This window comes from Crotalus tigris, unplaced genomic scaffold, assembly GCF_016545835.1.
Source record: "Crotalus tigris isolate CLP2741 ecotype Arizona unplaced genomic scaffold, ASM1654583v1 scf7180000018018.2415403412:4055106, whole genome shotgun sequence".
Classification (NCBI taxonomy): domain Eukaryota; kingdom Metazoa; phylum Chordata; class Lepidosauria; order Squamata; family Viperidae; genus Crotalus; species Crotalus tigris.
In genome coordinates, this window is record NW_024096780.1 from 3,894,312 (window position 1) to 3,921,916 (window position 27,605).

Sequence of the window (27,605 nt, forward strand, 5' to 3'; positions counted from 1 at the left end):
GGACTTGAATCAATATCCTGTAATTGTATTATTAAGATGAAGAGGAATGAAGATGAAGTTGCAGGTTAAAGTTTCAGCCAATCTACTTCACAGGGTTGTTATTCTAAGAAAGTGATGGCAAACCTTTTAGAGATTGAGTGCCCAAACTGCAACCCAAAACCCACTTATGCATCATCGAGTGCCGGGTGGGTGTGGCCCAATGGCTGGGCGTGGCCAATTGGGTGGGTGTGGCCAATTGGGTGGGCATGGCTGCGGTGGTAACAGCAGACTGAGTGGGACTAAAAAGTTCAATCAATCAATTCCAACTTTGCAAGAACTTTTTTTTTTCCCGCAAGAAGTTGAAATTGACTGATTGAACCTTTTTTTTTTTTTGCACATGGCGGCAGAGGCCTAAAGCAAAAAGGTTTTATAAAACCCAGCTGAAGGCCTAGGACTGGGAAAAGGTTATGATAGAAATGCAATAAATAAATAATACCTTACATTTCTGCTTTTGATAAATATCAGTGCTCTACAATAAGCACTGACAACTGAAATGTTATTAACAAATCAAGCTTCTATGGGTCTTTTTACTTTCTTTTCACTGTTTCGCTTCCTCTTTTTTTTCTTACTCTATGTCTTACCTAAGGGATTAATCACATTGATATGGACAATTAAATCTGATTTTGGACTTGAATTGCCTTGCAGATATATTTATTGGCATATTTCTCTATGCCAATATAGATAATCAGATAATAGAGTGGTATGGATAGTCATTAGCCTTGAATGCTGAGAAAACTATAACAATATAAAAGAATCCTTTCAAGAATTCCAATATCTATTTTATCAGATAGTACAAAGCTGATTGGCCACTACATGCCTGCAAAAGTATTGCTCCATGCTTGGAGAGATTCTGGGTGCTTGACTTTGTTGTTGTTTTTTCCAGGAAGAGATAAACAACAGTTAAAGGCTCAGCTAATGTGGCTCTTTCTCTCTCTCTTCTACATGAAGAATGGGATCTGACTCAGTTGATATTCCTGGCACTGTAGAAAGATTAGCTATCATATGAGAAGCTGCATTATATGTGAATCACTGCATGTGACTGAGATACTGCTTTACTGTTGGAGATCCAGTGCAACCTGAATTCCCTAAAACATCTGTTAGAACCTAACCTGAATATCTGTAGCCTATTTGTCTATGATCCATCTTCAACCTCAAGTGAATATCTTGCACTAACTGCAATATTTTGCCTGATGAATATATCTAGAGGACATAAAAGCCTGGAGCTTTTTTGTGACCTTTTAAGTTAACCCAATACAAAATACTGTCTTTGGGCAGAAACATCCCTGCAGTGTAGCCATCATCAAATAGCTGCCCTTCAAGTGATTTGGAATATAATTTCTGTCATCCAAGGACCATCTCTGGCTGCCTGAGATTATAGCCATAAGTATAGAGAGGATCACTTTGAGAAAGATTCCTAGAAAAGTGCTACAAATCTATATAGCTGTGGTTCATCTGCCTGTTTTGATTTGGAGAAAATTTGCTCGTAGGGACTTACATCCAATATAATTATTTATTTGCACTTTTTCTTTTTTAGATTATTATTTTTATTTTTTGGCTGTTAGCCATCCCAGATTATTTGCTGAGATCACATAAATCAAAACAATCAAACTAATAGACTTCTTTATCTACTAAGGTTGGCACGTAAAAGGCAAAAACAAGCCACAAATGTTATTTTTTTAGTGTTGCTACAGTATAAGAACATAGGCATAAGGACAGCCTTCAGATGGCTCAAAACAGTTTGCATATTGGGGCTTGTCTAGTTCTTTGGAGATTTTCAGAAGATATTGGTGGGCTCTCATCAATGGTCACAAAATAAGCACTGTTTTTAGATGGTTCTATGTGACACACCTTTTAAAATATTTCAACTTTCCTGTGCCAGAAAACTTTTGAAGTGAAAGCAGGATAAGGAATTTATTAGGCTCCAGCTGAGATTAAACATACTAGAAATAGTAGCATACTTGTTTATAGTTTATAGTTGAACTGAATTTAATTGATTGGGGTTTTATAGACAAAATAGCAAGCAATGAACTCAATCTTGATTCTTGTAGGTTCACAAATACTATATATTTAGGCAGTTTTCATGTCACTGCCTTTTCCCAAAATACCTTAAATTTCCATCCTAGACTATGGTCCTGATACTTTCATTTAGCCTCCCATCTACTGTAAGTACTAACTAGGACTACTTAGCTTCCAAGTCTGGACAAGATTAGACACCATATATAGTTACGGATAAACCAAAAATTTTAGGTTCCAAAATGTACCCCAAAAAATCAAATTCAGCTTATCTGCAGAAAGCTGTATCTGCAAGTATATATGGTAATTTTTTAAAGTATCCATATTTCCTATATATACTGTCAAAATTAATAACCGATGACTTCTATGTTGGCCCATCTGAACATGGGCATCAATACAAATTTATTTATGTAAAAGATTTAAGTGTTTGCATATCTTACACAACAGAACCCTGGGATGCTAACAGTTAAATACACAAGAACCTGTCACAAGAAGACAACCCAGCAGGCTACATAAGATTTCTACAAGAGCTCCTATACACTTCAGCTCTTGTGTTAACTAATCTTTTATTACTAAACCTCATAATGTTCCTCATATGTAGATAATATTTAATTACATGTTTATCTATGCAGCTGCTGTAGGTGTTAAAGTAGCATTGTGCCACATGTCTGTCTGTCTGTCTGACAGGCAACTGATTGACCTAGAACAGGGGTAGGCAACCTTGGCTCTTTTATGACTCGTGGATTTCAACTGGCTCAGGAATTCTGGGAATTGAAGCCCATGAGTCATAAAAGAGCCAGGGTTGCCTACCTGACCTAGAAGAAACAACTCTTGTTCCTCTTTTGGTTCTGCATGATCAGGCGTATCCTATGAGCGTTCTGTATTCCATATAAGAAAGCTTTTGTTCTGAAAATGTGATGACTAGGCTACTGGTTTTTTTTTAAGCAGTGTTTGAGCTGCTTGATTTAAGGCAGGGGTCTTCAAACTTGGTCCTTTTATGACTTGTGGACTTCAACTCCCAGAATTCCTCAGCCAGGCATGCTGGCTGAGGAATTCTGGAAGTTGAAATCCACAAGTCATAAAAGGGCCAAGTTTGAAGACCCCTGATTTAAGGTATTCTTTCAAGTTGACAGTGTTTTTTTTTCTCCTCCTTCATTCCCCATCCTTTTAGAATAAGATTTTTCAGTTCAGCCATGGACATAGTACCTTTCCCTCTTATTTCCCCAAGGCTAGTAAAGGGAGGCTTCTGACAAAAGTAATTGGAGTACCTAATATGATTTTATGTTCTGTTCTTGTTAAATACATGGAACAATTTAAAAAAGACAACTGGTTCAGAGGAAGATTTCAATGAAATTATCTGGGTAGCACAAAGATATGCTAGGCATTATCTAGAATCAGGCTTACTTCTTTTTGTCTTGGAACCACTCTCAAAAAGTATTGGTCCACCAATTTTGGTGCAATGAATGGAAAATTTTAAGATCAATCAACTATTACATATATTGGTTTATGTCACACTAATCTCTGTTAATTTAACAAATCCATCATAACATTTTCGCTCATTTTGGGGACTTCTGATGAGGATTCAGGTAAATTAGTGATCCCTAAGGGAGCAAATATGGCATTGCATCGAGATTCCAGACAGTGATTTCTGGCTGGCCAAATCTCTCCAGAAAAAGAAGAAATTGTATGATTGCTCACTGGTACTCTGGACAGCTGCTCCTCAGGAGTAAATTACAGGAACTGAGGTTTCTATTGCTGGCTTGGGTTAAGCAGCAGGGAGTTGAAAGATTTCTATTAAGCTCACAGTTGCAATATAACCTTATGGGCATAAAATTCTACTGAGTCTCATTTTTTAATCACTTTTAGAAATTGCTTTTTAAGCACTTATCAACCTTTTGACTGACAGTTTTACAATATGCATCGAGTGAGGTTCTTTGAATCCTTAGTTACAGGAGTTTTAAAGATAAGTTTAAAACATTAAAAAAATCTCTTCATAAACAAACAGAAAAGGGGAAGTTAGAATATTGATTTTCTAAATGTATAATATTTGAAATAAGATTTTGAAATTAATTATAAGAATCCTGCCCAAAGTTACTGTACTTTAAAAGGTGACAAGTTGTTAAAATTATTAGCAGTTGTGACAAAGGAAGTAGTCATTCTTTATACATTTCTTTTTCTTGGCTATATTCTTATTTTTTCTTCCTTTTCTTTTCTATCTTTTTAATCTGCACTAAACAAAGTACAGTAAAACTTTATTTTCAGCCCACAGAGCATTCTGTAATTAACATAAAATAAACCTTATCTTATGGTATTAAAAAAAAACAATTCACCGCCTATATAAATATGTAGGCCTTCATTTTCCTCAGCTATGGCTTTCACACCTCTGCAAAACAGCATAAATCTGGGTTTGAGTCTTAACTTTTATCTATCTTTCTAAATCAATAACCAGCATCTGCAGTGAACAAGCCATAATTTATATTGGTGAGGATATGGAAGTTGTAATTACATTTGGGAGGGTTGGACTAAATTAATTTTTGTTATAATTCCACATTGGCTTTTTAAACTGGAGCCAACATACGATTTTAAATAAAAAGAAGGAAAGTACTTGTCTTTTTCCAAGTATAATTATATTGTAAATTTAAAAAAAAACACAGTACTGTGTCCTCACCAAAGCTAACAAGCAATTACATTAATTTGATTAATCTCTATTTAAACATCAGTTCATAATGTAGGAGCTTGTATAAGTCACACAGGAACTTGTGAAATATTTAATGTCTGTATAAGAGCTTTAAGTGAAAGAGGTTGTAAATAAAGCAAACTCTTCTCTAAACAGAGTACAATCATGTCAATAGCTTATGATAATTAGCCCCAGTGGGTATGAACTGCATTATCTGAGATCATCCCTTCAAAAATGTTTATGAGGAAACAGCTAATGTAAGCAATTAGAAAATTATTACTTTTATTTAAAATGTTTATCTTGCTGTCTTTCTTTGAAAATTGAAAGGACATTAATTATACAAATGTAGCTAAGTGAGTAAGAGTGGCAGAAACATATATCCTGCTAACAAGGAATGTGGTTGGTTTTGTGAAATACTAATGTTAGTCAATCACTCTGTTTTAGGATATATATATATATATATATATATATATATATATATATATATATATTAAAAAAAGAAGCTTGGTGGAGCTGTCCAGCTTGATCCATATGCCTGAAATATGAGAACATAACACATAAAAGACTGGGGGCGGGGGGGGGGAGGAGGGAAATAGCTTCCTAGCAAAAACAGTCTTCTTGCATTTGATGTTCTCCAATAGGACAGCTCAAGAAGGCAGTAAAAGATCCCTTTGATGCTGCCATTCATGCGTTATTTAAAAAAATGTATATATGGGCCTTCATTAAGATTTCCAATAAATAAAAATATTATAAGAGAAAACATAAGACTTTTTAAAAAGCACAGTAAAAAAATGAAAATAAACATATACCATATTTCCACAGCAAAATAGAAATGTTGGCACAAGGTAAAAGTCAGTGTCAGCACTGAGAAATAACATTGATAGCTAGACCTTCAAATACAAATTTTATAAAACAAATAATTACCGCTTATATTTTACAATTTTTACCACAAACTACCTATTTTCAACAATATCCAAAAGCAAACCCATGTAACAATGCACTTCACCAGTCAATCCTAGATGTTACCAGACAGAAACATAACAGAAGATCACCCCCGTATTTCTCCAATCCATAATCCAAAAACCAGTCTACCCAGTTCAGACAGTTTTATGACTAAGAGGATCTGCTTTTTATGACATTGGAATGAATTCCCAAATCCTTTGTTTTCTTTCCATACATCATTTAACAACTTTCCCTAATATCAGAACGTGATTGCAATACAAAACATAATGCATTATCTACAGTGGCATCTTAAAACATTGGTGGATAAATATATTGGCACGGCTGATAGTTAGGTCCACTTACCTGTGCTCATCATTTCCTTAAATTAAAAAAGAGCCCTGGTGGCACAGTGGTTAGAATGGCAATATGCTGAGTCTATAAACTACATAGAGAGGGCTGTAAAGCAATATGAAGCTGTATATAAGTGCTATTGCTATACTGGTAACTGCTTCCGGTTCAGGCCATTTAGGTTATCTGGCCTTATCAAAATCAAACCGAACAAGGACATAGGGTATATTACTTTTATTATTACTGTGTTTGTGAATACTACCCAGCACAAAAATGGCTGGAAATGAAAACAGCTGCCTCTGCTTTAATTTAAAGGCAATGGCTTATCCCACTTGATTTCTCAATCTTTACCCGGGTTTCCAACTATTCCTTCAGTTGTAATATATCAACTTCCAAGGCAAGCTCACACTTAAACCGGTTTTGGCTCTTGAAGCTGTCAAAGATTTTCACTGAAGCATTTCAGCAACTGTATTTTTTAATTATCTTGAGACTAAGAAAGAGGAAAAGAGCAGGCGTCTTGCTGGAGGCCTCTTCAAGGCCTGTGTCTATTTCATCTTTTGTTTTCAGCTAATACAGGTAAGGCAGTTGTGAAATAGATTAGTTCAAGGCTCCTTTTTGAGATTCATGATTATCACTATAGATGGCTTTGGTTGCTCAGAACCTTTTTATCAACTCACATTGATATAGCAGTGAACATCCAGAGATGAACTCATATGAACAAAGACAGCCTTGTGACAGCCATTCACACTCTACTAAAATCTAATTTGGCTCACAGCACTGTATTATACAGAATGTCTCTGAAAACAACCCCAAAATATTATTAATCCAAAATAAGCCAGCTGGGCTGTTAACTGGGCTAGGCCAAGTAAAACCATACATACAATACTAAACCTTAGTAACCGCACTCATTGCCTATTCTTGATGACATTCAAAATTTTGCCTGAAATTCTGGAAGTAGGTTATCCGATAGAGCAGTGATGACAAACCTTTTAGAGACTGAGTGCCCAAACTGCAACCCAAAACCCACTTATACATTGTCGGGTGCCGGGTGGGTGTGGCCCATTGGCTGGGTGTGGCCAATTGAGTGGGTATGGCCCATTGGGTAGGTGTGGCTGCGGTGGTAATGGCAGACTGGGTGGGATTAAAGTTCAATCAATTCCAACTTTGCAAGATTTTTTTTCCCGTGAGAAGTTGAAATTGACTGATTGATTGAATCTTTTTTTTTTTTTTTGCACACGGCGGTGGAGGCCTAAAGGGAAAAGGTTTTATAAAACCCAGCTGAAGGCCTAGAACTGGGGCGACGGTGCGTGTGCCCACAGAGAGGGCTCTGAGTGCTGCCTCTGGCACCCGTGGCCATAGGTTCGCCACCACTGCGATAGAGCATGTGCTTCTATGAATAGCTTTCTAGAAGTTGTGGTTCTAAATGATTTGGACTTTTCTGCAGGTGCCTCTGGCAAATGTTATGGGACAGAGCACCTTTTAGCATGCTTTCACTGTGGAAGCTGGGGAAATTTATTTTTACTTACTGAGCAGCCTAGGAGTTGTTTTGGAGTCTATTTAGTTTATTTAAGGAATTTTGCACTTTGCTGCTGGTTTGTTTAATCACATGCTGCACTGGTAAGTTTATTGCATCATTACTGTTATTTTACACTTTATTTTTTAAAGATGTATATGTATATTGGCACAGAAAATTTGGGTTTCAGCCATTTAAAAAGTAATCGACAAAATAATTAAAAAAAGGAGAGGCTGTGCACTTGTTATTCCCCCCCCCTTTTTTTCCCCTTGATTATTACCTCTTTTTTTAAAAAACAAATCCACCTTTAACTCCTGAGAAAATCACACTGCAATATAGCAGTTACATTCTGGGAATCTTCTTATATGCTGATCCTTTCAATGAGTTATAATTGCCCCAACTACATGCATGAGACATGTAGTGATCTCACTTCAGAAAATCTTCAAAACTAGATCCTTTGGGGAAAATCTGATAATCTTTTGGGCCTGTACAACCTTTACTTGATTATCATTTTTAAGACCAGGTTACAATGCTGGAATTGAGCCAAACCAGTGGACCATTCACAGTATCTCTCAAACTCTTTAAAGAAAACAGGATAGCAGATGTAGAAAAGTCGTTATGCTTTAGTGGGCAGAAAGAAAAGAGCAAAAATATGAGGAAAGCTTTCAAACTCAAAGGTTATAAAGAATATCTATGTACCGGTAGTTACAATTTTCTCATTTAAAGATACATTTACCAGAACTGGGGTAAAGAGGCCTGATGTGTAGCAACACAGAGTATTATTATGCAAGGAAAAATTCCATTGATTGCATATTTCAAGCAGCTTAAAAGCAAATGGCAGGTGCAAATTTTTGGAGGTGATATATGACTGCTATTTTGTTTTATATTCGTGCAATAATAAATATGTAGAACCACTAAAATATAACCTTCACGTCTGGAATAATTTAAAAGCATAATAAATTATTATCAACATCACTATTAAATTACTTTCATTGAGCACCCAAAAGAGAAAGAAAAATAAACAATGCACAAAATTATCAAGAAAGAGCACTTAAAATATAGGACATATATTTACAGAAACAATATATAAGTTCTACAGGAGCATTTCAATGAACGATGGTCATATTTCATTATAATGGGTCTATGAATGCAAGTTCATAAGTGGTAATAATGTCAACTCTGTAAACTGGAGCCATATAATTACCTTTCTACTACTGAAGAATAAGTCTTTTAGCTATAAGTAGGGCACAGAGAATTATTTGCCAAGGTGCAAATTCCGTATAATAGGTATATATTTAAAAGAGTATGATCATCTGAACATAATAAATCTTGTCTCAGAGTTGAGCTAACATATGAAATGACTTATTCACAAATGCAACACATACTTAATTCTGTAGAGTCATTTTATATTTGACATTTCTCAATACACCCAATAAAACACCACTGCTCCGCAAGCTGCACTGACTGCCAGTAGGCTTCCGGGTGCAAATCAAGGTCTGATCGTCACCTATAAAACCCTTCATGGCATAGGGCCAAGCTACTTGTGCAACCAGACCTAATAGAGAGGGCATGCTTTGGGCCCTTTCTATTAAACAATGTCATCCCATTCATTCATTCCCTCATTCATTCAGTTTCTATAGCTGCCCATCTCAATCAATCATGCCATGATGCATACAATTCAAAAAAATATACTACAATTAAAGCAACAGACATTTTAAAACAATAAAAACAATTACATTTTAAAAATCCAAAATAAATATACATAGCACCTGAGATACTTAGCCAGTAACAATAAAGCCAAGAAATGGGACCCTCAATATATTCAGAGCCCCAGGATTGGGATCACACCCAAGTTTTTAGAGCAGTGTTTCTCAACCTTGACAATTTTAAGGCATGTGGACTTCAACTCCCAGAATTCCACAGCCAGCATTGCTGGCTGTGGAATTCTGGGAGTTGAAGTCCACATGCCTTAAAATTGTCAAGGTTGAGAAACACTGTTTTAGGGCCTTATGAAAGGCTAACAGGGTTGGGGCCATTCTAATCTCTAAAGGGAGGGTATTCCACAGAGGTACTGTGGAACTCCAGAAATGGACCGTCTTTTAGTCCCCACCAGCCAACACTTTTTAATTGCCGGGTTCTGCAGCCCCCTGGAGTCATGCCTTCTTCAGTCGTAGTGCCTATTCGATGGAACAGCATCTCCTCAGAGACTTGAATGGCACCAACCCTGTTAACCTTTTGAAAGTCATCAAAGATGACAACTTTAATATGATAATGTATTCAAGCCTTTTCTATATACTGTAAGTGTAACGAAGTCCAATAAATACAAAATGTGAGGTGAATAAATGTTATTATTGTAAACACTGCTGCTGAGCTGCAGTAAGCAAATATTTGCATTTCGAAGAGGAAAATGATAAAAATTCATAATTTCATCTACTAATTGATCTTAAGTTCCTGCTCTCATCCAGATTTTCCACGCAACAGGCTTTTATTGAACTTGATATTAAATCCTAACATATTAATTTAGTTTGGGAAAAGGATCAAAATTTGAATGCCAAGATATAATATACTCTTCAAATCAATGTACATAATAGCAACAACTATTTAATTTTTTTATTATTATATTTTGATACCAACTAACTAGAAGTCTAACATATGAATATTCCAGATGAACCCAAGATGGAAAAATTTCCACTAAAGGGAATTCTTCAATATAGATGTGCAAAATGATATAGATCAATACCCTTTTTTCAATAGGCTGTCACATCATTTTAAATATATCATTATAACTGAACATCTCCATTGAATTTCTGTAACATTTTACTAAATATCTGAAAAGATTTGCAGATAAATATACAGAAATTGTGAAGTCCTTGGCACTCTCTAAGCTTGATTGTTTTCTTGCAGAAGTTTCATTACACAAGTAGGTAATATCTGCAGTGCTAGCTTAGTAATGTTACTGAGTTTGGTAATGAAACATCTGGAAGAAAACAACCAAGCTCAGATAATACCAAGGACTCCAAGGTACAACCCTGAGCTAGAAATATATTCTCTTCTATTGTATGGAATTCCATGTAAAATATATTCTAGGAAACATTTTAAGAGTACTAGCCTTCCCCCAAAGGGTAAAATCTAAACTGACTGCTGTCTATCAAGATCTAAAGAGATTTCTTTTTGTGTAGGTTTACAGTTATTATCTACAAAATATCACAAGCAACAAGAAACCCCAAGTTAGTCCTGATAAATATGAAGCAGAATGGAAAAAAGTTAATCAACATGGTACTCTAATAGATTTGTTGGGTTTGGACTCCCTGGGAAGAGAATTATTTCAGAATTGCACTCCAGTATATTTGGAATGTGCTAAGTTGGAAAAACTGCTTTAAAAATTTTAAAGGGGTAAACATTAATAAGGCTTAAAAATGGATCTGGTATTTCTACAATTTCTACACTGCGGTTTCCAATTCTGGAATGCAGATCTAGGAAGGTTATGCAAAATAGAGAAGGAAGACAGCCAGAATCATCACACCTAACCCTTCCCTTAGAATAAAAGCAAGCCAGTTCGTCTTGTACCTTCTAAACCTCAAATGCCATCCACCAGTCTGTATTTGTGAAATATCTGACAACCATTCTGTTCCTGGAAATCCTTATAAGCAATAAAACCACAATGCTTATCTAGTCTCTGCTGCGTATGTAATGGCTGGGGTTAAGATGGGTAAGTCCCTAACTGTGCACGACTGATATAATAGGACATTCATGAGAATTACACATAATAAATTCAGTTGTTCAGACGGAGCGATAATTCTACAAAGCCCCTAAGTTATATTAAAATTTAACTTATTCCTTGTTGTCCCACTCCCTATCTTCCCCAATCAATTCTGATATATCTACCTTTGGTTTTCTTTTCAGCATTAAAGCTGCATCAGCCCTACCTTTCAGGTGAGATTTCTCTACCTAATTTAAGCAACTGGAAGTGTTTGAACGTTCATTTTAACTCAGCATTTGCTCACATTCTACTTTTACCCTTGCTAAATGGTGTTTTGTTTTGTTTTTTTCAGATGGCATAGATACAGAGTTGGCCTCCAGGCTCAGTAGCTGAAAGAAAGGCCAGAGGGCAACAGTTCCAAAGCTGTAGCAAAAACTGCTTAGGTTAAGGATGACAAAAAAATAATAATAAAGGCCATCTTAATAGGAAGCTCCACTTTTGGAGAACTTCAGATGCAGGGGAAGACAACAGCCAGCCATAATTACAAAAGCAAAAGCTGTGCTGTCTGTCCAGTGCCTTTCCTAATCAATGCAACGGTGACGGTTATGGAGAATGCAATCCACCAGTGAGACAGAGGAGGAAACCTAGATATCAGAAAGAGGCACAGGGGTATGTTCTTTAGGGCTGACCAAGATTTTGTACTAATGGAAGCAAAATAGCAATGCCTGTCCTTCTCCCAGTCAAGAAAGATAAGGCCCCCCAAACCAAGACATCAGTCTCAAAAAACCTCTCCCCAGACCTGGTAATAACAATCCAATATGAACAAATTAAATAACAAATGATTTGTTGCCTTTCCACGCTACTTAGAATCTGCTGCCTAAGGCAGCCTGTTTGGTTTTGTGTCATGTTAGACCCTCATGCCTGAAACAACATGCTTTTGATATATTTCAAGCCGGTTCCATCTGACCTCTTCATCTGCAAACTAGCAGGATGATCAGCTGTGAAGAAATGATGGGTAAAATGACCCTGACTCCCAGCTACTTTTCCTTCAAGAAATGGTGCAGGAAACATTGCTCTAGATTACATACTAGAGGAAAAAGCGCTGTGGGAAGCAGCAGCAAAAGTGATAGTGGATAAATATTGAACACATCTCTTGTCTAATCCAGTCTTTCTCTTCAGAGCAGTAATAGGAAGGGCCAAGGCAGTAGCTTAAAAGGAATTATGTATAACAAACATTTGGAATATGCAAACAAAAAATATCTAAAAAATGCTCCATGATCTTAACTAAAAGAGAGCCAATATGTTTCTCTGCAGAGTGCTATGCTGTTGGCAGTTTTCACTGCTAACAGACTAAAAGTGGCAATCCCCTCTGGAAATAACGCTGACAAGTAAAAACCATGAGAGAGAAATATAGAGTTCTAACCTATGACACAAGCCTTTTGAAAATCAGACAGCGAAAAACAAATGAAATATGGCTAAAACAAAAAGGAATCATTATTTATAAAACACATTATTTCATGCAACTCCCTGCTGTGAGCTATATACATGGCTGTGTTGTTTATATTACACTGGAGGTTTTTAAGAAGAGACTGGACAGCCATTTGTCTGAAATGGCATAGGGTTTCCTGCTTGACCAGGGGGTTGGACTAGATGACCTCCAAGTCCCTTCCAACATAATAATAATAATAATAATAATAATAATAATAATAATAATAATAATAATATTGTAATAAGATGATAATATATTATCATTATATTATTAAGACAATGATAATGATATATTATTATATTAATAATAAAATAATAATATATTATCATTGTCATTATACTATTAATATAATGATAATGATATTATATTATTAGTAATAATATGATAATATAATAATAATATATTATCATTATATTATATTATTATATATTATCATTACAATAATATTTTAATAATATATTATCATTTTATTAATAAGACAATGATAATGATATATTATTATATTAATAAAATAATAATATATTATCATTGTCATTATATTATTAATATAATGATAATGATATTATATTATTATTAGTAATAATAATATGATAATAATATAATATTATCATTATATTAATGATAATAATAAATCATTATCATTATATTATTAATAATATATATTATTAATATAATAATGTGATAATGATATTATTATTATTACTATTATTATTACTATATTCAAGAGAGACTTCAGACACTGATTTAGAAGAGGTCTATTAATGGGTTAATGATCACCATACTGGACTTCACCTCTTGCCATCCATGTTTTAAATTGAGAGAGTCTTCAATTGTTGTAGGAAAGCTGCAGATTCCAAAGAGGTAAATGTGCTGTATAGGAAATGAAGAAATGATTGAGACAAAGAAATCTTTGTGGGTGTTCACCATTCAACAGTAACAGCTATCAGATATATAGGCATGACACATTACCTTTCTGCAAACTGCAGCCCCCATTTAATAGGAATTCCTTTTCTTCAGTAGCAAAAGGAAAGAGAAAGCAGCAATGGCACCAGGAGAGAGGCTAATTTGCCCCATCAGCTGTATCTTAGCATGGTAAAAACCTCTACCAGTGATACGCTCAAGGAGGGTACAGTATGGGCTATGCTCACTAGAGAGGGAGGGATTCCTGAGAAGATACAATACTTCCTTTCCCTTGCAATTTCCTGGAGTATGACTATATCAGCAAAAATCATCAGTATTCTGGTACAATTTCTGATGCAGTTGAACTGCAAAATGATTATTAGTCTTGTAACCTACTCTGTGAACCCACATGGCTATACAGAGATCAAGGTGTTAATATCCTGCTGAAATATTCTTGTAGAAATCTAATTATTTCATTAAAAAGTAAACCATTAAGTAGTATAATACAGCAAAGCTTTGTTAAGTAGCCAAATCAACATCATTCTCTTGTATCTACAGTAAGATAATATAAGGAACACTTATTTATAGCATCTTTAGAATATTTCTCATGTAGACATCTTAAAGACATAACAGAATATTTTTAAAGAAAAATCCCAAATGAATATGCTAATAAGATTATGGCACCTCCGAGAAGAAATAAGGGGGAAATGTGCTAACAACTCACTAAACCTTTGACTGCAAGTGTTCTCAACTTTAACCAAGCTCCAAAAACACAGGTAGGCCCTACTGGAGGGAAAATAAATTTGCAAAAAAATGTGCAGGTACTATTTAATTTTCCCCTGCAAGTTCTTTCCCCCTCTGTTCCCATGGTGTTGAACAAACACAGCATTGAATTAAAATGTTGGGTAACACAACATTTAAGAAATCTCAAGGTCTTTGATATATCTGTAACACTGAGTTATCTGACTATATTCTTACATACTGTAATTGGAAAGTCTCCCCATTTGTGGAAGTCTCAGGTAAATGGTGTTTACTGTTACTGTCATTGTTTTAGCTGTTTCTTCCTGTTTTCAGTCCCAACTAATTCCTCAACTTCCAGAACAAATTTTCAATAGATGAGTAGAAAAATCTCTAACTTGATCTAATTTTGTGAATAGAAAACATGTGAATGAAAAAAACAATGTTAGACATTACTATTTCTGGAATGATGGAAATTTTCATAAATGCTAACTGAATTGAACGGATTAGAACGATAAACAATCAATCAAAAGGGAATTAAAAGTTTTAGTATTGCAACTGTTAAATGTTTTGCTAAAAATGAGTCCTTCTAACCTTCAGACCTTCCCTAAAAACCCTGATGTAAAAGGGCCTTGACTTTGACATACAGTATAATTTATAAAGAAACCAATTATGTATCTAACACTCTCTTCTAAGTTAGACCTCTACTACTGTTGGTCCAAATGCTCATCTATCACAAGACCAAAGAACTTGAATCTTCCAAAGAAATACCAACGCCCACTGATACTAACATGGGCAAACTAATAATAATAGAGTTTCCTGTATGTCAAAAGGTCCAGATATAAAAACTCCTTACTAATTCAGGTAGAGGATTCAGCCACATCATTTAAATAGTTCTGGGATACATATAAAAAGAGCAATAGCGCTGTTCTGGCATTTGTCCAATCTATGGCATTTAGAAGAAACCTACCACAAACATGGTGGTTCTATTTATCCTTGATGGCTTAAAGCAGGGGTCTTCAAACTTGGCCCTTTTATGACTTGTGGACTTCGACTCCCAGAATTCCTCAGCCAGCGTGCCTGGCTGAAGAATTCTGGGAGTCGAAGTCCACAAGTCATAAAAGGGCCAAGTTTGAAGACCCCTAGCTTAAAGAATTTGCATAATCCTTAAGCACAAAAGCAGTCTGAAATAATGCACATAAACACCCAATGCTCCAGCATTCACTTGCATAATTAAAGTTAAGTTTTTATTTACTTATGTCACAAATGGACGCAGGTTAGGTAGAAAAAGCAAGTATCCTAGGAAGTTAAGACAGGCTAGAAGAAAGAGCTTTCAAAGCTGAAAGACAAAAAAAGGTTGCGCTAAAGGCTTACGATTGAACAAAATATCTACAAAGAGACTGCAGTGTTTCTGCTAAAAAAGAATGAATGTAGCCAAACTAGAAAAATGGCTCAATTCCTAATGTCCACAGCAGTTGGATCAATCAATGTAACAAAACAATCTCTTTTTCTATCCAAGGCCTAATGCCATATGTATCAATTGCAACCCTTTACTATCAGAAGGCTCTACAACAAAGTGTGGTATTACCATTCGGCAAGTACAAGCATGATAAATTAAATGTAATCCAGCAACCTAGTTGCACATTAACACAGGAAGGTTTCATTTCTCTGTTTTAGGGAAGACAAAATCTTGGAACTCCTGCAATGAGAATATACCAATTTCGTTACCATATTATTCCAATGACAAAATAAAATATTTTCAGATTTACAAGGAAACAATCCTTAAAGCAACAACTAATAATCTAAATTTATTTTGTTGTGACAGGACTTCCATCTCACTAATTACATTCTACACCAACAATTTCCCCTAGGTCAGGGGTCCCCAACACCCAGGCTGTGGCCCACTATCAGACTGTGACCTGTTCAGAACTGGGACGCAAAAACAGCAGGCGAGCTTGCATGCACACGCAGTTCTGCATGTGCATGCAGTGGGAGAGCGAGTGCACGCTCACACGGAACCATCCCCTCCCCCCCAACAGAACTAATGAGAAGTTGCACAATACATGACTATTTTTTTAAAAAATTACATGTACATTGACCCAGCCTATATAGAATTACAATAAAAGTCTAATTAGGCATGCTTCAGATGTATGCATTATCTTCCAAATTTCTTCAGCCAGGATGACTACTGCTGAGAATGTTTGGAGCTGAAGTTTACGCATCTGGAAGGTATCTAGACCAAATAAGGCTAAACCCTTGAAAAAAATGCTACAAGTAAAAAAAATGACAGTGGCAAATGATAACTATTAAGACTGAAAACCATCAAAACCCTATCTATTTGGCTGTTTCAGTTGCACCGGATCTTTCCTTTGTATTTGAAATAGAACAGCAAACATTTTTTGCTCTTCTAGTGATAAACAAGCTACTGATAGTCCTCAACTTACGGTCAGTGCTGAATGAAGAGAATGATGACTAGTCCCTGAAGTTATAGTCCCTGTAGCATCTCTGTGGTCATGTGATCAAAATTTGGGCGCTTGGCAGTCTGCCTGTACACTTTTAACTGCCCCGCCAGCCTATATCCTGCCATCTATGCCCTTTGGGCCTTCTGCATTCCCTGCTCCTTGCTGCCCTACCTGACTTTCACTGTCTTCTTGTTCCCCTTACAGACCAAACATGCCCAAACTGGTCCTTCACCAAGGCAGCTGCTGTCTACATGAGACTTTCCTCCCTGGGTCGCACATAGCAATTTCCCTGCAAGATCTGGGGACATGATCTCATGTGACCAGCATATGCCTTGCGAAGGGCCAGACTGGACATGCTTCATCAGCTGGGGGAGCAAGAAGATGGCAAAGGTCAGCTGGAGTGGTGCAGTACAAATCATCAGGGGCCTCAGATTGTGAGGTTGTGCAGATAACTGACTCTAGGGCTGGGCTGGGCTAGGCTGGGTTAGGCTGGGCCGGGCCAGCTGTGGCTTTCTGAGGTAGTAAGAAATCCCTTTTGTGCTATGCTACCAGGTCAGTCTGGGGCTGGGTGTCATACACTGCAGCTCAGGGGCTTTTTGCAGAATGCACCAAGAAGCCTCTTTGCGCCATGCTGCTGGGCCAGGCTGGATCTAAGCCTCTTCCTGGGATGCAATTCAGGGGCTTGCAGGTCCAGAGACATAATACGCCCAGAAGTCCCAGAGTGGCAGTGCTTTTTTAAATGTATTAATCAAATTTATAGAACACAGAACATCAGAGTTGGAGGGACTTTGGAGGTCTTCCAGTCCAACCCCCTGCCCAGGCAGGAGACCCTATACCTCTTGTCTGAAAATTGTCAGAAAATATACGTGCCCATCTCACCATTGTTGGAAAGTGCACAACAATCAGATTAAATTGTATTCTTTCTCCAGCCTCACTGAGCTCACACACAAGCACACACATACACCTACCTTCTTTCTTCGGCCTCCCCGAGCTCATGCTGTTCTGCATAGTCCCCCCCAACTCGTACCTAGCCGGTGCCAGCCTCCCCCACCTCCCTGTGACACCCCCATGCTCCTTACCTGGGATTCCCTCCACTTTCCACTTAACGACCCACACATCTGGAGTTACAATGGCAACTGAGACTGCCATGATTGCCCTCACTAAGCAGTGCAGGCACTGGACATCACACTTTACGACCTCATTGCTTAGTGATGGAAATTGAGGACTATCTGTAGTACAAAAGACATCACCTGATTCATTATCAGTTAGTGACTGGATTCCCACTTTGAGCTAGGCCATGGCTTAACTGAATAAATCATACTTCTGTGCATTCACAAGGTCGCAATTTGTTGAACAAGTGGATTCACATATTCTATCTTATAAAATTATTCTAACTTTGCAAATTATTTAAATGCCATGACATATAAAGTTTGCAAGCTACAATGACAAAGTTTAAACAATACACTAAGTAAAAAGCTCTGGGAGTTGTATATACATGTTTGTAAATATATTCAGCACTATGAGTGATTATATCTAGCATGCTCTGGCAGCTAATTGAGTCTATTGTGAATATCTCATCCTATTCATGGTGGCTCCCACACGGATGTCCAGGGGAAGGGGAGAGGCAAGTGATTAAATGTGTGTTCTGATGCAAACCCTGCTCTACTTGCATCACAATACTGTACACAAGTATGAAAGGGTTGGAGTTTACACTGTGACATACAACCCCGATTTCATCCTTTTGGTGAGTTATTGTGGATGCCTCTGGATTACCATTTCCAAATGGCTGTGTCATCGACATTTCCAAATGTCTTGACCGCTTTTCACCAAACCAGTCTAATCTCTCCCCCAGTATAGTCTCTGCAATAAATCCTGCTGAAACCCAAAAGCCCAAGCCCCAAAATTCAAGAGGTAATAAGTGAGTAGTCCAGATATTTTTATTTGGAACTGAGTTCTGCCTTCCATATTCTTCCCTTGTTTGACTTGGCATTATTTTTATATTTAAGAGATTTGAATTTATTATTGCAATAAAGGAATTTGTCCTCAAAACTTCCTTCACATACAAGACTGCAGAGTTGCACAGCTTTAAGGTGGGTACAAATTTTCTTAACTTCTGTATTTTTAGAAGGCAGGAAAATCCAAACTGCAATGCTTTCTATTTTTTCCCCTCCAAATCCTGGATAGCAGGCAGAGGTCTTTGATAACAAGGTTAAGAAGTCATCATCTGGACAAAGTACAGCATGTCAGTGAGTTCAATTGCTTGGAAGCAGCCTATTGTAAAAATCCTTAAATAGGAATCTGGCAGGCTTTGTACCTAGCTTGGCTATGTCTAAGGGCTCCAGACTGAAATTATTGCTCGGGACTTTGCTATTGGTGGAAGACTAACAACATGACTCAGCAAGGCTAATTACTTTATTGCAGTCTTGAGGGGAAAAAGTCATCTACTGTACAACAGAATATGTCTACTGCAGTGGCTAGCAATCACAGCTTATATATAGGTCTACAATCCAGGGTTTCAGTTTTAGCCTTCTTCTTCCCATCTTTCTAAGTCAGCAGATATTTTGCATCTCTCTTCATGTTCCTGGAAGGCACCTAAATGTGTTAAGAATTCACTTGAACTCAGGAACTGTCTCACAAAATTCTTCTCTATCAGGATCCATGGAAAGAGGGGTCCACCAGAAAAAAAAATAGATTATTCCCCTCCCCCAATTATTTTCTGGTTTCTCTCCACACAAAAGTGTTAATGATACAAAGTTCAGTGGGATTTAATCCAGGTAAATAGGTGCAGTTTACATATTCTTATTTAATTGCTACTGTGTGCTAATGAAATTATCAAGCAGAAAAGTAATAACTGTAAATGCAATACATGCTTTATATAATGAACAAGATAAAACAAATAAGGTGGAATTTAATTCAGTATCTGGTGGGAAGAAGACCTGAAAAAAACAAGGAAGGTAAGATAAGTAGTCTTCATTTTTGCACTTATTCCTCCTGGTGAAAACAGAAATGATCTCAATTTCATATCTCAAGATTTAAATACATGCCAAGATAAAATACAGTAATCTTATTCTCCTACTGCAGTCATGTTTAGAGGGGTCCTCAGATAAGACAGTAACTTAGTAATTAGGCGCAATATCACATGACTGCCATTTGCAATCTCCTGTTGATTTCACCATATTAACTTTGTCAAAGGCTGGTTGCAAATGATGATCACATGACCACGGGACACTGCAGCTGTCATAATTGTGAGTTGATTGCCAAGTGCCCAAATCACAATCACATAATCATGGGGATGCTGCAATGGTTGCAACTTTGAGAATCATAAGTCTCCTTATTCAGCAGCATAACTTCCAATGTCACTAAATGAATCATTATTAATCAAGGACTACCTTTTTTTAAAAAAAAAAAATTCCCCAGCACATAATTTCACATGGACATGTTAAGAACTAGATCTTTGATCAGGTTAGACAGAAAAACACTGACAGTTTAAATTGACATTAAAAACTGATTAGCTGGGAACTTCAAAATAGATCTGATACTTCCATTAAAATCAGCCAATAAATAATTAAGTTCCAGGAAAAAGGAAAGATATTTTTTTAAAAAAAGTTTGCTTATTTGTATGTGTGTATTGAAACTCCTAAGTAGAAGAAACTAGATATAAAGATGTTTATTGAGATCATTCCAACCCTCTTCCGTTTCAGTTAAGATTTCTTATTTTGGATGTTACACAGAGTTTACAATCTTTTCAGCTCCTCCAAGGATATTTTTAATCAATTATTACAAATCAGACACTGAACTCTTAAACAACCATGTCATAACCAGAACTACACTAGCAAGTGGATGGGTCTTCCTCAAGAGTTCCTTGTCAAGCGTCCTTTCTCAGTGAATTTGTTTCTATGAAGATGAAAGCTATAATCTCATCCACAAGTACCAGAAGCTTGAACTAACAGTCAAGCTTCTGAGTAGCTATTTATAGGATTATACTATGAACAAATATAGAACTGGAGTAGCTATTACTATGAAATGCGTACACTGTCGTGCAGGGGTCTTCAAACTTGGCCCTTTTATGACTTGTGAACTTCAACCCCCAGAATTCCTCAGCCAGTTTGCCTGGCTGAGGAATTCTGGGAGTTGAAGTCCACAAGTCATAAAAGGGCCGTTTAAAGACCCCTGCTGTAGTGTATTATATTCAGTTTGGGATAGAGGATATATAGGGGAAAGAATAACAGGAAGCATTAGTAGCCATTCATCTTCCAAATTAGTACTTTTCAACAAGATCCACTTGGGAGCTACACCTAAGAAAGGGCGCCAATAAAGAACTATCCTAGTTAGTGTTTGCCGATAAGTATTCAGAATTTTGCATATTCTAGTTAGTTATGTTGCCCTTTCCAATTCAGCTACAATACACAAAGAAAAAACAACGAAATTCTCCCATACACTTCAAAATGTAAATATTTTTTAATATCAAGAACTTGACATGTATCTTAAACCAAGATATACTTATCTGCAGAAACAAGAGTAATTTCATGAACAAAACAGCAAATAAACTCAGGTAAGTCCCTAGGAATTGGGCGGCATATAAATTTTATTAATAAATAATAAAATAAATAAATTACAGAGTATAAACTAACAGCACTGTACCAGAAAACATTTGGCTCTCTAAATATTGCTGAACTACTACTAATAGAACTTCAGCCAGCATAGCAAGTGATGAGCAACACTAAGACCTGTTGTTGAGATCCAGGTTCTTTGTCCTTGCTGTAAGTAATCCAACATTCTGATTATTTGAGCTGACAATGTGGAATCCATTTGTTGCATTTATATTTTATCAGTGTATAGGTAGTAAAATATACATTTAAATCACAGCTGTGTTAAGCACATCTTTGAAAGGAGACACCCTAGTTGGATGCAAATACTGAGAGAACACAATTTGCTCCCCTTTTATTATACTGACAATAGTTAAAGGTTGACACCCAATGCAGGAGTTCAGAAGCAGACAAGCACATCCAAAGTCACAAATCTTGACTGCAGCATGCCGGTACAAGCTAGACCTCAAACAAGCTGATCGATTAACTCTATGTCTTAGTTTGCCAATAGAAACTAACAGGTGTGGCCAATCTTAAAGCAACAGCACACTTTCCACCAGCTCTAGCAAGGCAGGCCTTGCGCCTAAGATCTCTGAACAGTTTTTATCTCCATCTCCAAACGCCCTTCCAAATGCCATTTAATAATATCTTCAGTCACTCAAGGACAGATTAATTGAAGCAGCAGGAATTGGAGCCCTTTACTTTCCTATCACATGTTACCAGTAATTGCAGGGTTTTAGCACTACTCAGCTTTCTACTTTATGAGTGGTGGGGGAGACAAATATGATCCATATGTGAACATGTAAGAAATTCCAGAATCTTTAATGGTAACTAATTCCCTCAAAGAACTGAAGAACTGTGAAGAAATTAATACCCGAGGCTGTGAATCTCTCTATATTTATTGGGGGAGGGGGGGGTAAGTGCCAAGGAAACAAAAGATGCGCTATGAATGAGTTTGGAAGAAAAAAAAATTAACAAAACCTTGAGCAATTCCCATAATTAACGGAGGGCTTCGGCCTAATATTCCCTGCTCTCACCCAGATGGGTCAAGCTCAGGCGTTCCGATAAATGAATACAGGTGTAATCATTTAATCGAAACTGCAGGCAACTTCATTTCCCTGCACGCTGCAGGCATCTTTTCGGGTTCATCTTGCATTACATAATATTGCTTCGAAATACACAATAGTAACTGAACCCTGGGAGCCTCCCCTAAACAATAATATAACGAACTGTATGCAATCAGGTTCACCTAGCCGTAATAATGCCACCACTACCACCACCCATTGCGCGGTCTACTATGGGTCTTATTATTTTCTCTTCCGCAGCTTTTTTTTTTTTAATATTCCGCGGCGTTTTTGCAATAGTCAATCCTAGGAGGTCCAACCCCTCTGGTCTGTCCTCCGTTCATAGGAAGGACGAGCCGGCTAGCCTCCTGACACTCAACTAATCTAGCCGGCGTTTTGTTTTGTTTTTTTGCCACCCGGCTGCGAATCTGATTCTCCAGGGGAAAAAAGGGAGCTCGTTGTTGCGTTTTGTCATCACTCAGCATTAGGGAGCCTAAAAATAGACTAGCACGAAGCACCACTTTGGCAACCTTGCAACTCTTTCCATCGCTCCGCGGTAGTTTCCCCGACTAAAGATGTTATCTCACGAACAATAAAGTTCCCAATTAAAAAAAAAAGGCAGGAGAAATTGCTGGGCTGAGCACAGTTTTTTTTTTTTTTTTTACCTGTTCCCCGAAGTCGATGGCGATATTGGTGATGCCTAAAGGGACCAAGAAGCGAATGAGAGGCCAATAGTTGGTGAGCGCCGGAAATTTCACCATAGTCCCAGCTGTGCAGCGACCCCAAACACATCTGCCGGAGCGGGGAAGCTACCAGGTGGGAAGCAGGAGACGAAGCGAAGGGCCGGAAGAAGCGATGCTGCTTTTAAAAACGAGGCTGCCGGCTTTCCCCAGCAAGGCGGCAGCGACCAGCAGCGGCTCCCACTTGCGTCTGCCTCCTTTCTGGTCTGGTGCGCGGAGCGGTTGTGTTGCTCCCTTTAGCAAGAAATCCCAAACACCAAGTCCATCCCTATCGTCGCCGCCGCCGCAGCTCCTGCCCTCCTCCCACACAATAATTTGCCGCTGGTGGAAAAAAAAGGAGGAGGGACGCCGGCGGCACCATTACCTCTGCCGCCAGAAATATCGCCGGGCGCTTTTTCCATTATCAAAACCTCTAAGGGGGGAAGAAAAAAAAAACACCCAACCATCCCCACCCCACCCACTTGAACTCCGAGCGCCCCGCCTCAGCCCGAGTTGGGCGAGCCCGGCCGCCGGAAAGTGATGGGAGCCGGAGAGGGAGGGGGGATGGCAGCAGGAAACAACCACACGTCCACGGCTTGGAGATCACACAGGATCTGCGCGGCTGTGCCTAACCCGCCTTCCCCCGCCTCTTCTTTCCGGGGCTGTGAGGACAGAAAGAGGTGGGAGAGCGGCCGGCTTTGCCGCTAGCGGAGGGAGAAAGCCGGCTAGGAAAAGGCCGCGCAGCCCAGCTCTTCTTTCTTAAAAAAAAAAAAAAAAAATCGCCTTCCTTTGCCAGCAGCTTTCTCTTGGCGCGTGGAGCACGTGGCCTGCTTTACCCAGGCTCGCCTCATGAGTTTGTTTTTTTCCTTCCCTTCCTCCGCGTCTTCCCCCCGAGAAAGCAGTGGAGCCGGAGGAAAGGAAAGAGAAAGGCTTTGTCGCTCCTGCTCTTTCTAACGCCGCGGCCTGGGCGCAGCACCAGTAGAGCTGCAGGCTGCCCTCTTGCCCGCCGCAGCGAGGTGCTTAGGCCGAAAACTCAAGGGCGTGAAAAGGGCGCCCTGCGCTGGATCCAGCCCAGCACGCGGCGTTTTGGGGAAAGCCAGAAGGCGATTCCTTCTTGGTTTGGAGGAGGACCCAATCTGACTTTAACCAGGTAGACCATGGCTACACCTGGAACGAAATTGCTCCTTGGAGCCATAATGGGTATCGGCCTTTCCCAATTTTGCAGCTGGTCGAATTGCTGTACACCCCTTGTCCCCAACCAGTGGAGTCACAGGGCTGGGAATGATGGGAAGGAAGCAGAACGCTGGTTTAAAACGTGAAAAGCAGTATATAAACTGGCGCCAAATCTCACATTGGAAAGATTGCTGCGGAATAGATTCTTCCAAGGATGCTGTTAGGACGCATATTATAAAGGTTGCCTTATGAAACAAAAATCTGTAAAAGCACTGGGACAGTTCTGCACTAAGACAATGTGCAACTTCAGGGGATTTGAAATGCTTTGGCAACTGACACAAATCATGGTTTGAGTTTGAACAATAATGTGAAGTGGGAATGATGTTTTACAGTAAACTCATTCATATTGGCAGATACTGGAAAAAGATGTGGGCAGATGAGAAGTTCCCTCCTAATGAAGTGAATATTTTTCTTTTTTATGAACCAGACTTTGCAAACAAAGAGCCTATTTTAGTATCATTTTACCTGCAACACCCTTCTCCTCAACCTGGATTTCATCATAACACTTTTGAGAAAATGGCAGGACTGCATATGAACATAGAACATCGTTCCAAGCAAGAATATAGTAAGGAAGGTCTAAGAACCAGATCTAGACAATACAGAAGTATATAATGCCAATGCCTTGGGTAACTACAGTTCGGAACTAAGTTGCATTGAATTCAATGGGACCTATTCCCAGATAAGTGTATAATAGATTGCAATTGAGGGGTATAATCCATACATACTAGAATAATAGAATGGAATTTACTTGGACTTAGTATGCCAGATAAGAAAACTCCAGGATAAAAAGTTGATGTGTAGGCTTAATTGATAAATCAAGCAGTTGGCAGATTGTAAAAACTTATGCCCAATTTAATCAAATTAACGCAAGGGTTTAAATACCAAATTAGTACTTGGCTTGCATGAGAGAATATCAGGAAATACAAGAACTGAAGGCTAGAATAGGAGATAAAGAAAGACAGAATGGGACAACTCGCCTGAGCCAACTCACTGCTGCCAACTTAATCATAGTCAAATTGCCATGGCCAAGTTGCCACAGGACAATTCACTGTGGACAATTCTATAATTCAATTATTTAAAATAATTAAAAAATACTTTAACTTTAGTCATTCACATTTTATTTTGCCCCTCCTTTGGTATTCTTTCTTTAATTATTCTATTCGACTATTTGTCCAATGTTAGTGTAATTCTTGTCCCATGGCATGTCCTGTAGTGAGTTAACCATGGTGAGTTGTCCCGTGACAAGTTGGCCATGGCGAATTGGCCGTAGTGAGTTGTAAATCCAAAGACCGAGCAGCCTTTCTACATGTATAATCCAAGGGAAAGACATGGCTGCTTTAATGGGTTGTTGGCAGATGCTGGATTTGAAGTCCCATATTTCCCAAAGCCCCTATTCCAAAGGATAGCACACCCCTAATGATCAGTCCTTTCTGGATCATTGCCAAAGAAACATGGCAGAAGCTTCCTGTATTTAGAGATCAATACAGAGACTGCTAAGTATAAATGAAGTGGTACAGAATTGCTAGAATTGCATTTTTAAACATTTATTAACTTTATTCACAGGAACATCCAGATGTTTGTCACTATCTAAACCTGCAACAGGTTAACTATTTTAACTTTCTGACATGTTTGCAAAAATATAATCAATACACTCATTCCTTGTAGTTTTTAGGCAAAATTTTGTAAGAAAAACATATTGTTCTTAACCCTAAGGTTCTTTTGAAAAGAACCTTAGCTGGGAGAAAGTAGGGCCCCTACTAGTAATAGTAATAGTAATAGTAGTAAAGTTGGAAGGGACCTTGGAGGTCATCTAGTCCAACCCCCTGCTCGGGCAGGAAACCCTACACCATTTCGGACAAGTGGCTGTCCAGTCTCTTCTTAAAAACTTCCAGTGTTGGAGCATTTACTGCTTCTGGAGGCAAGCTGTTCCACTGATTAATTGTTCTCACTGTCAGGAAGTTTCTCCTTAGTTCTAGGTTGCTTCTCTCCTTGATGAGTTTCCACCCGTTGCTTCTTGTCCTGCCTTCAGGTGCTTTGGAAAATAGCTTAATTCCCTCTTCTTTATGGCAGCCCCTGAGATATTGGAATACTGCTATCATGTCCCCCCTTGTCCTTCTCTTCGTTAAACTAGACATACCCAATTCTCGCAACCGTTCCTTATATGTTTTAGCCTCCAGTCCCCTAATCATCTTTGTTGCTCTTCTCTGTACTCTTTCTAGAGTCTCAACATCTTTTTTACATCGTGGTGACCAAAACTGGATGCAGTATTCCAAGTGTGGCCTTACCAAGGCATTGAAGAGTGGTATTAATACTTCACGTGATCTTGATTCTATCCCTCTGTTAATGCAGCCTAGCACTGTGTTGGCCTTTTTGGCAGCTGCAGCACACTGCTGGCTCATATTTAAGTGATTGTCTACTAGGACTCCGAGGTCCCTCTCACAGTTACTACTATTGAGCATGGTGCCACCTATGCTGTACTTGTGCATTTGGTTTTTCTTGCCTAAATGTAGAACCTTGCTTTTTTCACCATTGAATTTCATTTTGTTAGTTAGTGCCCAGTGTTCAAGTCTGTCCAGATCCTTCTGTATCTGAAGCCTGTCTTCTGGAGTGTTGGCTATTCCTGCCAGCTTGGTGTCGTCTGCAAATTTGATGAGTTCCCCATCTATCCCTTCATCCAAATCGTTGATGAAGATGTTGAAGAGTACTGGGCCCAGAACAGAGCCCTGGGGCACCCCACTACACACTTCCCTCCATATAGATGCAGTTCCATTGAGGACCACTCGCTGAGTACGGCCGGTCAGCCAGCTACGGATCCATCTGGTGGTGGTTCTGTCTACCCCACATTTTTCTATCTTGTCAAGTAGTAGGTTGTGATCTACTTTATCAAATGCCTTACTGAAGTCCAAGTAAATTATGTCCACAGCATTCCTCTGATCCACTAATTTTGTCACTTGGTCAAAGAATGCAATAAGATTTGTCTGGCATGATCTATTTTTGACAAACCCATGTTGGCTTTTAGTAATGACTTTGTTTGCCTCTAGGTGTTCGTTGATTCGTTGTTTGATTATCTTTTCCAGGATCTTCCCAGGTATTGAGGTCAGGCTGATAGGTCTGTAATTTCCTGGATCCATTTTTTTTCCTTTTTTGAGGATGGGAACTACATCAGCTCTTTTCCAGTCCTC

General features: G+C 38.3%; 1 protein-coding gene across 1 annotated transcript in view; it reads right to left on the reverse strand.

The window, feature by feature from the left end:
• ANKH (ANKH inorganic pyrophosphate transport regulator) overlaps positions 1-23,917 on the reverse strand; it is a 97,715-nt gene extending 73,798 nt beyond the window's left edge. The window contains exon 1 of the mRNA XM_039346778.1: positions 23,137-23,917. Coding sequence (XP_039202712.1) covers positions 23,137-23,232 — 96 coding nt within the window. The 5' untranslated portion in view covers positions 23,233-23,917. The remainder of the gene's footprint in view (positions 1-23,136) is intronic.
• Positions 23,918-27,605: the final 3,688 nt, after the last annotated feature.